The sequence below is a fragment of the Scomber scombrus genome, chromosome 8 (genome assembly GCF_963691925.1).
Source record: "Scomber scombrus chromosome 8, fScoSco1.1, whole genome shotgun sequence".
Lineage (NCBI taxonomy): Eukaryota > Metazoa > Chordata > Actinopteri > Scombriformes > Scombridae > Scomber > Scomber scombrus.
Window position 1 is genome coordinate 18643787 of NC_084977.1, and position 16930 is coordinate 18660716.

Sequence of the window (16930 nt, forward strand, 5' to 3'; positions counted from 1 at the left end):
ATGAAAAACAGACAGTAGCAAAAACACAACCTGTCTCAGTCGACAGTTTCAGCAAACCTTGTGTTTATTGTACTGGAGAGCAACACAGTCTCACAGTTTGCAAGAAATTCAAGAGCAAGCAACATAAAGACAAGACTGGTTTCTTGAGGAGCAAAGGTTTGTGTTTTGCATGTTTAAAGCATGGTCATATGAGCAGCAGCTGCAAACAGAAACTTCAATGTGAAGAATGCTCCAGACTGCATCCCACACCATTGCACATTATCATCAAAGACTCAAGAGAAGAAGCAGGAAAGGACTATTGTGAACAGCAATCTGTTTCTAGTGCCCTTGTACAAACGGCTTTTGGAGTCACAGGGGCCGGTAAAGACGATTGTGTTCTTTCGATCATTCCAGTGTGTGTCAAGGCACAAAAAGGAACCAAAGCAGTGACAACGTATGCGTTTTTGGATCCCGGTAGCTCAGCTACTTTCGCTACAGAGTCCCTGATAAACCAACTGAACATGAATGGACGCAATGTAAGCATCTCATTGCGAACTATGGGGAATGAATCGATCGTGAACACGCGCATTGTGGCTGGTTTGGAGATCAACAGTTTGGACAGCAACCAGTTTGTTGAACTTTCTGAGGTGTATTCACAAAAGGACATTCCCGTGGCTAAGGACAATATTCCCCGTCAAGAGGATATTGACAGTTGGCCCCACCTAAAGGAGGTGAAAATCCCCACTATCCAAGCAGAAGTTGGATTGCTCATAGGAGCAAATGTTCCCAAGGCGATGGAGCCGCTTCAAGTGGTCAACAGCGTGGACAATGGACCATACGCCGTCAGGACTATATTAGGCTGGACAGTGAACGGACCACTCAGAGGTGGAAGTGACATGGTGGAGGCAAACACACTGACAGGAATTACTGCAAACAGAATCTCAGTAGCCAAGCTTGAAGAGCTCTGGCAGCTACAATTCAAGCAGGACTTTCCTGATGCTGGACAAGACGAAGACATCGAAATGTCTAAAGATGACCATCAGTTTATCAACATGGTGTCACAGTCTGCTGTACTTAAAGACGGTCATTACGACGTTTGTCTTCCAGTGAGGAAGAAATGTTTGTGCATGCCGAACAACAGAGCAGTTGCGGAGCAATTTGCATTGAACTTACGGAAGAGGTTCTCAAAAGACGGCAAGTTCTATGGAGAATACGTGGCTTTCATGGACGACCTGCTCAAGAAAGGTTACGCAGTGAAGCTTGATGGTGATGAGCGTGAACCTGCTGAGGGGCGAACGTGGTATCTGCCTCACCATGGAGTCAGACATCCAACCAAGCAGAAGTTGCGCGTCGTGTTTGACTGTGGCGCAAGCTTCCGAGGAATGTCATTAAACCAGCAGCTCCTACAGGGTCCGGACCTTACAAGCTCGCTGGTCGGGGTCCTCATGAGGTTCCGCCAGGAGGCTGTGGCGGTCATGGCTGACGTGGAGGCCATGTTCCACCAAGTCAGAGTGAGTAACGAAGACACAGATCTCCTCAGATTTCTATGGTGGCCCGACGGCAACTATGAGCTGGATCTCGTTGAACATAAGATGCTGGTCCATATCTTCGGCGCAACATCTTCGCCAAGTGTCGCCAACTTTGCACTTCAGAAATGTGCAACAGATTTTGCAGAGGAGTTTGGACAAGAGACGGCTAAAACAGTTAGGAAAAATGTTTATGTAGACGACTGTCTTAAGTCGGCTTCTGATGAAGATACAGCCATCACTCTGTGCGCTGAGTTGAGAAGCATGTTGGCAAAAGGAGGATTCCGACTGACAAAGTGGTCAAGCAACAACAGGAAGCTGCTTAACTCAATCCCGGAAGAGGAAAGAGCTCAAGGGTTTCAAGATCTGGACTTAGATGAGGACAATCTGCCAATGGAGAGAGCATTGGGCATCCAGTGGTGTGCCGAATCAGATCAGTTCAGGTTCAAGATCAACCTCAAAGATCGACCACACACTAGGAGAGGCCTGCTTTCCTTGGTCAGTTCGATTTTTGATCCGCTGGGCTTTCTCGCTCCAGTAATATTGCCCGCGAAAAGAATCCTGCAGGATTTATGTCGGCAGAAGTATAACTGGGACGAAGACCTGCCAGACACTGTGGTCAAAAGTTGGAATAAGTGGATCTCAAGTTTGCCACAGCTTGAGAAATTTGGAATTGACAGATGTGTCAAGTCGAAGCAGTTTGGTGCGCCAGTCTTCGCGCAGCTTCATCACTTTGCTGACGCGAGTGAAGATGCCTACGGAACCACAACCTACTTACTGCTGCGCTTTTCAGCTGGTGAAACTCAATCCATCTTGATCCTGGCAAAGACAAGGGTCGCGCCCTTGAAGTCCCCGACTATTCCCAGGATGGAATTGACTGCGGCCACAGTCGCAATAAAAATGGACAAGCTTCTGAGGAAAGAGCTTGAGTTGGAGCTTCATAAATCGATCTTTTGGACCGATAGCACGGCTGTGCTAAAGTACTTGAACAGTGAGAGCACCAGATTCAAGACGTTCGTTGCAAACAGGGTTTCAGCAATCCTGGATCACTCTCAGACATCTCAGTGGAGATACATCAACACCACTCTGAATCCCGCTGATCTCGTCTCAAGAGGACAGACTGTGGAAGCGTTTTTGAAAAATGAGAGCTGGCTTTCAGGACCAAGTTTCTTGCTCAGCTCACAAGACCAGTGGCCTAAAAATCCAGATCCTGGCATGCTGGATATCAACGACCCAGAGGTCAAAAGAGTGACTCAAGTGCATGTCATTCAGGCACAAGAGCTCGAGGATTCCATGGATCAGTGGATGAACCACTACTCTTCCTGGACAGCGTTGAAGCGTGTTGTGGGATGGTTTCTGAAACTTAAGGATTTACTGAAAGAGCTAAAGGAAAAGAGAAAGGAACTACAAGCAGTAGACGGAGAAAGCAGGATGACGGAATTCAAGAAAGCCGTTAAAGGAAAGTATCTGACTTGTGACGACTTGACTGAAGCAGAAACAGAAATTGTGAAGTATTGTCAGAAGCGAAGTTTCAAAGAAGATTTGGCTGCGTTAAAGGAGCATCAAAGAGTAAAGAAAAGTAGCTCACTCTTTAAGTTGAATCCAGTACTCCAAGATGGAGTTATGAGAGTCGGCGGAAGGTTGAGCCGCGCGGCGATGCCTGATAACTCCAAGCAGCCAGCCATCTTGCCTAAGGATTCACATTTCACAAGGCTTGTGTTAAGACACATTCATGACATTACAGCTCACGCTGGAAGGAATCACATGTTGGCTCAGCTACGGCAGCGATTCTGGATCCCTGGAGCCAATGGAGCCATCAGAAGGTTCCTGTCCAAGTGCGTTGTCTGTAAAAGACTACATGGAGCCGCAGGCAAGCAGCTCATGGCAGATCTACCTACATGCAGGGTCCTGCCAGACGATCCTCCTTTTACAAGAGTCGGCGTCGACTACTTCGGTCCGTTCCTAGTGAAAAGAGGAAGAGTCCAAGTAAAGAGATACGGCGTTATCTTCACATGTCTTGCTATACGAGCCGTGCATCTGGAAGTTGCATCATCACTCGACACCGATGCCTGTCTTAACGCAATCAGAAGATTCCTTGCCAGAAGAGGACAAGTCAGAGAGATGTATTCAGATAATGGAACCAACTTTCGGTCAGCCGACAGTGAGTTGAGGAAATCGATCAAGGAATGGAACACCAGCAGGATTGAGAAACACCTGCAGCAGAGAGGTGTTCAGTGGAACTTCAACCCGCCGGCAGGTTCTCACCACGGAGGGAGCTGGGAGCGGTTAATCCGTTCAGTCAGAAAAATCTTGAACATCACAGTTAAGGAGCAATTGTTGGACGAAGAGGGTCTCCATACCTTACTTTGTGAAGCTGAGGCGGTCATAAACAGCAGGCCCATCACAAAGGCATCAACAGACCTCTACGATTTAGAGGCCCTCACACCCAACCACCTGTTGTTGCTCAAAGTCAAACCCGAGTTACCACCAGGAGTATTTGATAAGGATGACCAATACGTTAATCGCAGATGGAGACAGATTCAGTACCTCGCGGATGTCTTCTGGAAGCGCTGGTGCAAAGAATATCTGACACAGCTCCAAGAACGTCAGCGATGGTCTTCACCTGGAAGAAACTTCTGTGTCGGCGATGTAGTGTTGATCGTGGACGATACGTCACCCAGAAATTCCTGGCCACTTGGAAGGATTGTGGAGACTTTTCCTGATGGCAACGGGCTTGTTCGTCAGGTTAAAGTGAAGACCAAGACCAACGAGCTTTGTCGCCCTATAACAAAGCTTTGTCTTCTTCAGGAATCAGAGGATAACTGATGGACTGTTATGAAGATCTCATCTTCAATGGGACTAAGAACAGCAAGCGTCTTTCAAAAAGTGATGTTATAAATGTGTTATAATAAATGTTATTCAGGCTCCTTTAATTTAAGTTGACACTTTTGGAGTAATTGTTTCAAGGACATTGATAACAATTAGGGGCCGGTAATATAGGAGCCTAAATGCTATTTTTGGTTGATTAGTATTTGGATAATAATTTAAGTTTACATTTAAGAAGAGGTTGTTGTTAATTATGATAAAAATGGGTTATTTACATCATTTACAGGTGAACAGTTAATATTAATAAGTTACTATTTAATTCATTTCACTTAAAATGTGTGGATGTTTAGAGGTTAAAAAATCGCACATGTAACCTTTAATGCGGATTGATACGTGTGTGCGTTTTTCATGTGCAGCAGTCAGTCAGGTCAGTCGTCATGGAGTGGAGCCACACAGTTTTTTGACCTCTGCCTTTACCTCTGCCTTTACCTCTGCATTTACTCAGTATTTTCTAGATATTTTGCTCTGGCCTTTTTTATTTTCATCATGCTGGATTGTATCTTGCTTTATTTTTGGAGTAAACAATGAAAAGGAACGAAAGAATCGTGTGGAGTTTTTCTTTTGCCTTTGAAGTGGATGTTACGAGGTAGGAGAGCGTCAAGCTCATGGCTTCATTGATTAGGAACCTACACTGTATGTATATGTATTTGTGAATATATATATATATATATATATATATATATATATATATATATATATATATATATATATATATATATATATACATACACATATATATATATATATATATATATATATATATATATATATATACACATATATATATATATATATATATATATATATATATATACACACATATATATATATATATATATATATATATATATATATATATATATATACACACATATATATATATATATATATATATATATATATATATATATATATATATACACACATATATATATATATATATATATATATATATATATATATATATATATATATACACACATATATATATATATATATATATATATATATATATATATATATATATATACACATATATATATATATATATATATATATATATATATATATATATATACACATACACATATATATATATATATATATATATATATATATATATATATATATATACACATATATATATATATATATATATATATATATATATATATACACATACACACATACTATATACCTTGCTGTATTCTTAAGAAGTGACGAACAAAATTCATAGAATTTGCTCATCATACTTTGTTTCCCTGATTTTTTCTTTTAAAAAAATGTTTTAATGCCATTTCAGTTTGCCACCTCCTTTGTGGTTTGTCTGTGTATTACCTATAATTTGTTTCTTATCTATGTATGTGAATCTTTCACACCGTCCATGAAGTGTCACTGTGTTTGGTTTATACCTCGCCCTCATCTCCCTTGTCACGGAAGGCGGTGGCGATGCTGTTCTGGACCGCTTTGATCCAGGCCTGTCGCAGCTTCTCTGAGTCCGCTTGCATCATACAGCTCCTGTTGGGACAAACATGCATCACACCGCTGCCATCTGTTGAATGTAAGTGGGTGTATGAGTGTGTGTGTGAGTGTGTGTGTGTGTGTTGTATGTTTGTGTCTGAGCATGCAGTAGGAGGCAGGTACACTTCTAGAAGATGTTTTAATGACCCAAAAGTGTGTGTGTGTGTGTGTGTGTTTGTGTACTTACTTAGTAGGTGACACCACCTCGAAACAGAAGCGACGCTCTATATCCTCACAATGTTTGACTGTACATAGCCTCAGGTCTTCTACCACCACTGTAGGGTTGTCCTGAGGGGAAATAACAGCAGCTTTGGTTAAAAACAATAATTACCACACAACTGCTCAATTCCTATCCAGTTGAAACATGTAAACATCTGTTCCTGATGTCTCTTGAGTTTTGCGCAAACAGCAATAAGCATCTTTCTTCAGCTGTTCACATCTTTTACAAACCATTTCTCCGTTGCAAAATTGAAAGTGTATTCACAGACGAAACAAGCATCAAAAAATCTCCATATCTAAATGCTGACCATGTGTTTTTAATCAAATAATCAGTTGGTTGCTAACCGTAACGAGTTTCTCACTAACAATGCAGATTTTTTTCATGGGTCAGTGTGGTTATTCCCTCCTATGAGAGCTCAGCGGAAATGCTCATGAGAGGCATGACTCAGTGGGGCTTATGTGTGCTTAAATCAACGATATTTGACCACAGTTTTGTACAAATGTTTTCAATACTGTGCCAGCACCAGTGCAAAGAAGAGCATGATAAAGCTGCTAGCTGTTGTTGTTCAACTGCTCTTGAAATAATGAAAAAGTTATATGTGGCACTTAGGCAATATAGCCTTTTTTCTTTTTTCTTCAGTTATACAGTACAGATATATCTCTATATTGTGCCAGGTATGTAAACCCATTAACACAAAAAAAACACAGTCACATACAGCTGTGGTTTGTCCTGCACTAAAATTCTGTTTTGAGGGCTACCACTTCCACTACTTGAGGAGAAGACATCCTGTTAAAAATACATGTTGGGATATTTGTGCTGGAGGGCAAACACATGCATATTTGATCGTGGTCGGTGTCAGGGAGTCACTTGACATACCTTAAATTTCTTCTGGTAAACTAGCTGATTGTTTTGGATGGAGAACCAACGCCTGAAAGGAGATCACAAGTTCGTTGGAAAACAAAAAAACAAGTCACATGCAATTGCCAGCAATGCTCCTAAAATAACTTGCTTTCACATTCTTTTAGTGTGAATGAGAGACGGAGAGCTGACAAATAGATTAACTGATTTAAGAGGCGACTTGTGTCAGAGCAGACTGTATTTAAACTCTGTAAAGCATGTTGTATGAGCACTGCTTTCTTAAAAACTCTTCACAAAAGAAAAATACTTAATTAAAGTTTAAATTAATAAGTATGTTCTTTTTTTCTGGAATTTTATTGATATTGAGCTTTAGCAATTACACGCTTCTGAAATTCTGAAAGGAAATTCCTTATCAAACTAATTTGAAGGTACTTGCTGAGGTATTAAAATAACTGCACAATTGATATCTCTAATCTAAATTTAAATGATCATACCTTCCTCCTTAAATCCATAATCAGCTCACTAAAGCCATTTCTTATTTCTATTGTGTTCATAACTATGTTATTTGAACTGGCTCTGTCGTACCTATTCCATGTCTTAAAGGCATTGCTGGCCCTCTTAAACAGATAACCCTCCATGGCGATGCCATTGTCTGCATCCACATTGTACTCCAGCTTGGTGTCGTCATTCGAAAAGTCCTGAATAAGACAGTGACAAACAAGACAAAAAAGAGAGAGAAAGAAAAAAACAGAAGAGAGAAAACAATGACAATGTTAAAATCTATTTTTTTCTACACAATCTTTTGGTACTACTGATTTTTTTCTGGGGTGATGAGTGACTCTGCACTTTTCCCCAAAGCCACGTAACATAAGTTGTGTTAAGTGACCTTACACTGAGCAATGCTGCACAGCTGCTGCTCACGCTGACATAAATAATGTTTCACACCAAGAACCACACAAGATGCAAATGATGTTTGCAGAGTTATAATCTATTTCAATAGATTGTATGCATGCCCAAAGAAGGAAGATTAAATACACAGTACATCAAACCAAACAGTGGAGAACCTTCTAATGTTGAGTTATATGAGATTTGTCTTGAGGGTTTCAAGGCTTCAACATCGGTTTCATTTCTCTCTGTCTTTGAAGGTAATTCAGTTCTAAGTCAAATTACAAGTGTAACAAACAAGGAAAATTAACATATCCAAGGAGGACCTACCGGTTTTTTCATATACACAATACAATACACAGCCAACAACATGAATATACAACACTTTGTTTCTGTGTTTCTGTGAGCAAGACCTAAACATAAGATGTAATAAAAGGAATAATGAAAATACTCAAAGGCTATATATTTAGCATTAAAGGGTCGAGACCCACCATACCCAGTTTTCCATTATTGGTTTGCTTGCACGAAATTATACAACCATAATCAATTCTTTAAAAAGTACTTCACTAATCTAAATCTATCATTGTACTTCTATAAGATTGTTGGATTTACAATGAACAGGTTAAAAAATCAAAATCAATGCAGCAGTGATATAATTTTTTAAAAACACATTCTTATTTTTTCTCAATCCAATTTAACGTGACTGGGCATAATTTGGTTGATTCGGGATTCGGGTGTGTTATGCTAGTCACGGCTAATGTAGGGCATCAGAGCTACTAGCCTCAAGCACAGATGAGGACTGGGCTGCAGAGGTCTAGTAACCTCACTTAACTCTGCATTTTTTTTATTTTATGAACCCATAATCTTCAGCGCAAACCACTGTTGCTACGTTAACAATTTAATTTAGAAAACCTGCACTGAGAAATAGCATTATAAAGTTTTTATTTGCTTGTCTACACCTGTTATTGTCCTACAAAGAGTTAGTTGAGCTTTCATGCATCCTGTCTTTCTCTCTTAACATCAACCATAGAAAACTTGTAGCTCATAGTAACGCCCGCTGCTGTAACTCAATCTGAAGTGTTGTCATGGGACTGTCCCTGTGGCCAGTCTAGCTTTAACTACCTGAGCTGCTGCCACACTTTCCAGCACCCTCCAAGCTTTCGTGGCTTCAAGTGACATTGAACACCGTGATGCATACATGTGCACGTGTGTGTGTGTGTGTGTGTTCGCGTCCTTTTGGAGTCAATTTACACAGAGAGTCACTGTCTCCTCAACCAATTACAGCTCAATATCTAGGTCGGTTACAGATTCTTCCAGAGTCTTCCTCTGACTCTGACAAGACTGACTCACCTGATCCTCCACTGTGAAACCAATCAGACACAGTGCTCTGATCAAATGGCTGCATCACCCCAACAGCTACATTAAAATGAGCTCCAATCTTCAGAGGAGTATTTATTTACTGTATGCTGTGAAGGTTTGACTTAGTGCAAGAGCAGTGCAGTTTTTTCACAAGCATTTATAAGCATATAAGTTAACCAACATCTTGTCATTATGTCATTGAAATTGTTAGGTATTAGTTTATAACACATTTTAAAATATTTATGATTATGTAGTAAAATTATTTGTTTTATTAATTAATTATTTGTCTTCCAGATTCAATTTGTTTTGAATCTGGAAGAGACTACAGAATAACAAAAACACACCACAGATTAACCTACAGTGCACTAAGTAAAGTAAAGTATGTCAACACTGATAGTTCTGTGTGCTGAAAGGAAATGACCTCAGTCTTTCAGCAGGTGGTGACAATGACTATTTCCTGTTTTCTTGCTGGAAAGCAACCATGCTGTACATGCACATAAGAGCAGACAGATTGGAAATCTATGGACTCTATCTTTATTCTCAGTGGAGGAAACTATGAAAGGTTCCTCTGTGTGATGTTTCACAAGTTGTATTTTGAACCAGTCCTGAAAATCAGATTTTCCTTTTCCGACAAAGAAGATGTTCTTGCAACTGGGTATGATACCACTCTCTCAGTGCACTCAAACATATAATATTGGACATAGTAGTTTGACATAAGAAATCTTAAAGCAGGACTGTGGGACTTTTGTCTCCCCCGTCTGGCAGTGAGAATAATTACAAAAACACTGTTGACACATGGTTACTACGGTGGAGTAGGCTCCACCGTAGCCTACTCCATCACTAATGTTGTGGCGATGATTAAATCGTTTCGAGTATCACACCCCCGGGAAATGAGTCGACTCATTGTCAGAATTTTATCTATTTGGTCCGATAACATTTGGAAAGTCTAGAAGAGCCGCTGAATTAATTTACTTTATCCTTTTTCAAGTTAGCAGAGAGCTAAACAGAAATTAACCAGCTCAGCTGGCAGAAGTCTGCAATCACGCATTCATCCGGCTAGTGCAGGAACGTCAAACCTGACACAAACAATAAAAACTCAGATATACTGTGATATACAGAAAGATTTATCTGGTGGTGATAGGCTTAGTCAATGTTGTGTGAACATGTTTATCAAGGGCTTGAATGTAACAGATGTTCATTTAAATGTAAAAGTTAAACCATTAAGTTTTTGTCAGACTCTTCAAGTGTGAACAATGTTTGCTTCATCATTACTTCAAGAAGGATTAACTTCTATTGCATGAATGTACGTTGTATGTATCTGTGCATACACATCCCCTCTCATTGCTTGGACCTTAAAGTGTAACCTGAGCAAGAACTTCACAAATTAAATCCCCTAAGTCCTATGATACCATAGTTTCACACACACATGCACACACACACACACTGAGGCGAACGCAATTTTCCAGCATGACATACCCAGGGACAACTGGGGTTATTTTGGTTGCACAAGAGGAACAAAATGTGTCTCTAAGCTTCTGAATAGAAATACAATGGAAACTACCGTCTGGACATTCAACAAATCACCTATAAAATGAACCTCAGCAGCCTCACTACTCTCACAACTGTCCTAATTACTACAATATTTGAGCTAACAATGTACAGAAAAACAGTCTGATTCGATGTGTGTTAAAACCTCAGCAATGATGTGATTGATGACTAATTAAGAAAACTGTCCCTTACTCAGCTTAGGCCAGGAAAACACGACACCAACCACTTTGATGCATGTGTGCATTTACTCACACATGTATACACACGGACACAAATATCCAAACAACCATAAACAGTCCCTAATTAAGACTGAGGAAGACTCAAACACATACAGTGCCACACTGTTGCTGTCATGTGAAAACCTTTCTTGGTGTCTTGTTTCAACTATGGGTTGAGAAATTTCTGTAAGCAGCTGGGCCTGGGAAACCATTCTCATTGTTTTGTTTTCGGGCGGGCTGTTTTCTTAGTTGTTGATTCCTGATACATTTTAGAGACAGAAGGTTTTCACCTGACAACAGAGAAATGATGATATATCAACCATCAAGCCAAAAAGTGACAATCATCTGCAGAGCAGCAAAACACTCACTGACATCAAACCAACAACCAGCGTACACTGTTGCAGACACTGGCATCAACAATGAGGCATCAAAATAAATCATGCAGCATAATCAGGACACATCAACATTAATGCATGTGTACCACTCTAAAATGAGGATAACAGACATAGGTGCAATCATCTACACAACCACTGCAATGCAGTCTCTTAGCGTGTGCAGGAAAGGAGAGGAGATGAAAGACGGTAGGGTTACAAAACGGAAGTCAGATAGAAATCAATGCGGTGACTCTACGTACGGTCGACCTCCAAGCACAAAAGTTGCGGTAGTCTGGTAAAGATTGGATCTCCGTCACCTCCTAAAACATCACACACACCAAAAGAACAACATAAGAGAGAAAAGAAATACGTACTTCCTTGTTGTGACAAAAGGAATTTTAGATATCATGGATCTGTCAAAATAAAAAAAGTTGTGTACATACAAGAAAATGCTCACCCCGAAGAAGCACAAACAATAACGCAGACTATTACATTCTATAAATAGCCATGGACACAGAGACACAGTCGAGCACATGGACACACACATTCTATCTCCATCTTTCAATCTTAGGTTCACTCACCAGATACCAAACGTAGTGGAAACGGCTGAAAATCTTCATTTTCTGACAATTATGCGGAGCATGTGTGACCTTGTATATGTGTGTGTGTGTGTGTGTGAGTGTGCGTGTGTTTCCCCGTGAGGCTGACGGGTCTTCGCTATCTCAAAGTCTCCCCATGCAGCATCTCAATGACCGTCTGATACTCTAAGCAGCGTAGGCTTGTATTCTAACAAACTCACAGCTCATCTGCCGGTGTCTGTCAAAAGTTTCGTCACAGCCTCTGCTGCTCCTCCTCCTGAGGCCTCATGCTCTAAAGCGAAGGTCACCTGTGTGTGTGTGTGTGTGTGTGTGTGTGTGTGTGTGTCTGATGTTAGTGTGACTTAGAATAAACAAGCAGATCATGTAGAGGAGCTCAGGCATCAAACATTTATACTGACTTCAATGTAACAGCCGCGTCCTCAGCTTTTCCCCTCACTCTCTCATCTGCCTCTATCATACTAAACTAACCAATCCTTTAATCACACCGTCTAAAAATAAAAATATATAAATAAATAGGAAAAAAAGCATCAAGTGTGTACGACTGTAAGACGTGAAAATATTCATGTCAGCAGCTCCTCTCTGTCCCTGCAGCACTGTGACACTGCCACTGCCATGCCCTGTGGTCACAATGTTACTGCTGAATAATGCACACAAGCAGATAGATAGCATACTAAACATAACTGCAGGACCCCACCTTAACTGTAGAGTACAGTTACAATGATACAATACAATGCAATGATAGAAGGAGGGGTTTATGTCCAAGTACACATGAACTGGACATGTGCAAAAATCGCACCAATATGTAAATGAATAGCAACAATTCAGCACTTTCGCAGATGGCTGTTTTTAAAATGTAAATATCTAGTCCATCTCAGGAATACAACACCCCTCCGTCTCAGTAATGAGGATGACACCAAGAGTACATGACCTAGATCACAAAATAATGTGACTACCAACAATGAAATTTGGGTAGGAGGGGAGTGATTCTGTCAATGTTGCTGCAAAAAGTCCTAGAGAAAGAAATATACTACATTTAATTTGTGTGTGCAATGTATTATATATAGTGTAATGGGTCAGAGAGCCAGAGAGTATTGTAACCCAAAAGCCACACATTCAATCCTTGGCAAAGTGAGCATGTGATACTGAACCCTGAAACTGGTCATTCACTTTAAGCCCGCCAGGGAAGTGTGGCAGTCTAATATCTGATTCAATTATATTTGGGCACTTTGACTTGGGAAACTATATATTTTAATATGCAAGCACAATCTGTAACATATTATCCATACTGACATCTATCTGCATGCTCCATTTCAGTCATCTGGAAACCTTTACAGAGTAACTGAAAAGAAATGTGATGAAGACTGGCCTTCTTCCTTAAGTAAGCCACTTCATTTTTATTTAACATCTGTAGGGAAATTAACTCAACCGAGCACAAATCCAGTCACGGAAAGTCACGTGCTATAAGGCACTGTGGTATCAAAACAGCCTTAACGTGATTAATGAATGTGCAAATTGCACAAGAGCACGCATGACAACATGAATCTATTACACTGCATCATATCACGCATGTTGTCAGCTTAATCTTGTGATTAACCAGCTCACTCATCTCTCAACAAATGGCATGTGCTGCAGAGGTGCAGCCCAAGTAGTAAAAAGCAAAGTGTACAGTATCTATTCAAGCATGCAGGCATGCCAGAAATAACAGGCAAGGTGGGAAAAGGAAGAGTAACACAGCTTACCTGCAGAGCAGCCTGAAGTGAGAAGAAGAAGAAGAAGAGAGGGGGAAAAAAGAGAAGAAGAAGAAGAGACAGCTGGTTAGGAGTATGTATTAAAAGGTAGGACAGGGAGAGCAGTGGAAGCGAGACAACATAAAAATAGCTTCTAGATAAACTGAGGGAGGGGAGGTGGAGGATAGGTGCTCAAGGACAAGTGGAAATTGGCTCGCGTACCATCCGAGCAAGAGAGAGGAGAGAAAGGGGGGGGGGGGGGCAGGACAGAAAAAATGCAGACAGAGAATGCAGACACATAAAATTAATAAAAAATAATAAATGACAGAAAATCAAAAGAAACCACAGAAGGACTGCTAGTAACATATTTGTACACAGTTGGAGACTGAAATGAACGTCACTGACGGGCAGACGAATTAATAGAAGCCCAGCAGACAACAGCTGGGTGCAGAACTGGCAGATGTTGTCTGGAGTTTATGATGCTGTGTGATGTACAATGAAAGCTAAGGGCAATTTACCACCCATATCCTACTTAACTTTTTATTCTGTTGAAGGTTCATAGATAAATGTCGACAATTTACAGACTTGGGGCAAAAATGCTTTTAGAAGATTAGGAAATATCAGTAAAATTTGAAGTGTTTCCTGCCAAAACTTCTGGTGCACCCTGGAATGCAACATACTGTCATAGTATACATGTGATATATCAAAAAATGTGACTCATTGGGTATACATAGTGGCTGACAGGCATGCTGAGCAGAGCTGGGAGCATACTGAAACTCAACCTTGTTTGTTTGGAAATGGGTTTCCGTCAGCCGTCCATAATGCATGGGCGTGTGGCTGAGATCATTCTTAGAGATCACTTTACACCTGAGGGCGGAGTACTACCTCCATTCACTCAAATGACAAAATGAACAATAAATGGTTGAAATAAATAGCATAGGTATATCAATGCTCCCTTGAGTAGAATTGACTTTTAATTATAGCTTAAATAGCCCAAAGTGATTAATAATTAGTAGTTAGTGTACTTAGTTTTCTTTTCTCTCTCTGCTCTACAGTAGCACAAGCAAGTCAGTGAGTCCAGTGCAGGTGAGCTGTGATGAAGGCAAAGGACGTTGTGATTAGGGGGCTAAGGGCACCTTGATGTGGGGTAGAAGGTAAGTCCTACAAGATCCCAACAGAGTGCTGAAGGTTTACTTTTAATGGAAAGAGGCTTGAGTGCAATAAGAAAAGCTTTGTGACCAGGAGCAAGATGATCTAACAGCCATAAAGTTACAACACTTATAAGACTGAAACTTTAGCTCGGAGTAACTTGGCATGATGGGCACACATTGAGTAAGTGAGTGTGTGTGCTTATGTTTCTGTGCTTATGTTTTCTGTGTTTTTCAAGTTGCTTGGCCGAGACAAAGAGGAAAATGTTGTCATTCATGATTTTATTCACCTAATTATGTTTTGAATTGTGTGAATACCATTTTACTTTGCATGTGTTTCATTTATTTGTGTAAAACTGTAAAGAAGGTAACATATTGGGAGTGTGTGTGTGTGTACCTTTTGCTGGATGGTGGAGTGTTTCTGCTCCATGTCCCTCTTCTCTTTGGCAGCATCCACCACCAGCTGGTCCAACTGCAAGAGACAGAAGTGATTAGTCAAGCTTATACAACCACCTGGTCACATGCAGTTCATTCAAATTAGCATACACCAACCTTTAAAGGTATTATTCAAGACAAAATATGAACTTGTTGCACTCTTGCTTTTGATTTAACTTCCCTTACAATTACAAAGAAAGCAGGTGAAAAGATAAAAGTGGGGTGACAGCCATTAAATCTAATACTGGGCCATTAAAATGAAAGATGCTTCTTTCAAACTGCACTTGAAAGGTGTATGTGAGTGCATGTGCACCGATGCGTCTTTATTTCCCTTTCCAATCTTGACAGCGTAAATGATTCCAGCAAATAAACAACTTTTCCATAGTTCATATTGAGACATGCCTTCTCCTCTAAATAAAATGGACTGTGCTAGGGAGACTTCATCATGTGTGAAATTGAATGGGGGGATGATTGATTCTCCTCATCCCTGCGAGTAACGATCGCGTGTAGAGAGGCAAACAAAGGCTCTTTTGAGCAGAGAAGAAAGCAACAAATTAAAAAAGGATCTTAAATGAAGTGCTGGGGGTCATAACATGATGTCAAAAATGTGCCAGTTTGCCTTAAAGCAGTGAAATTCTTCTGATATGCCTGATCTACCTCTTGATATTTTGTTGTCTCAATGTGACCCAAATCAGCATGTTTCAAGCCCCTGATGCAAAAGCATTAGTGTCTGATTATAGCTCAATGACTGAGGGGAGGGTGTGCAGAATACATGTGAATAAGGGATGAGAAGGACTCAAAACTTCAGGTTAACAAATTGCCAAAATTAAGTGCTGTTTCTTCGACATATATTAATAAGCTGTGGCTTGAAGAAATTCTCAATAGTTGCCATTGAGACACCTCGTAATACTAAAGCTACAATATTTAACTTGTGACTTCAACTGTTATTGAAATAACAATAAATTAGTATTTGTTCTTCATTATGAGCGCATCTTTGACCCTTTTCATGCATGCATTCAAGTCCCTGAATCCCTTAAACCGGCTTATTAGTTGTTTCAGCATAGACAGTTGATTTGGGTTCATCGTCTGCTTTCTAATGCCTCTTGTGACTTTACAGACGTCATTTACCACAACTTCAAGCTGTGCAAGGGAAATTCATACAAATGAGTTACAGAGAAACCACTCACAAATGAGATAGGGGAGGGAGGGAGCAGCTTTTCACTTCCTTTCTGGAGGCATAAACTTTTATATTGTAGCTTTTAATAGCTCCAATAATATAGCTCCAATGTTCAGCAAAACGACAAACTACTTATTAACTTAGATTCAGTGCGCTTTCTTTCACATAATATATTAGTTTGGAAACAATGAAGAGTATGCAGCTATCTGACAAATTCAGAAAAGAGAAAGCATGTGAGCGAGCCAGGCCTTTTGTTTTGTTTAGAGAGGAAATGGGTGGACGACAGAGCGGCAAGCTGATAACATCAGATGGGAAATGTTTTCCGACGTCAAACCACAATAACTAGTCCAATCCAGTCTGAGCCGTCTATCTGCTTTGTATCTGTCCACAAACCTGTATGTGTGTGTAGATCCCAACATATTCTGTGACAGTGAATCACCTTACCTTTAAAATCTTATCTAACTGCACAG

The 16930-nt window shown here is 40.2% G+C and overlaps 1 protein-coding gene across 2 annotated transcripts in view; it reads right to left on the reverse strand.

Moving 5' to 3' along the window:
- Positions 1-16930, reverse strand: part of LOC133984287 (arf-GAP with coiled-coil, ANK repeat and PH domain-containing protein 2-like) — a 61371-nt gene that overhangs the window by 15448 nt on the left and 28993 nt on the right. For both annotated transcript variants that reach the window (XM_062423487.1, XM_062423486.1), the window contains exons 9-13: positions 15246-15320; positions 7576-7688; positions 7009-7060; positions 6100-6200; positions 5804-5909 (exon numbers count right to left, since the gene is read on the reverse strand). In XM_062423487.1, the coding sequence (XP_062279471.1) occupies positions 5804-5909; positions 6100-6200; positions 7009-7060; positions 7576-7688; positions 15246-15320 (447 nt within the window). The remainder of the gene's footprint in view (positions 1-5803; positions 5910-6099; positions 6201-7008; positions 7061-7575; positions 7689-15245; positions 15321-16930) is intronic.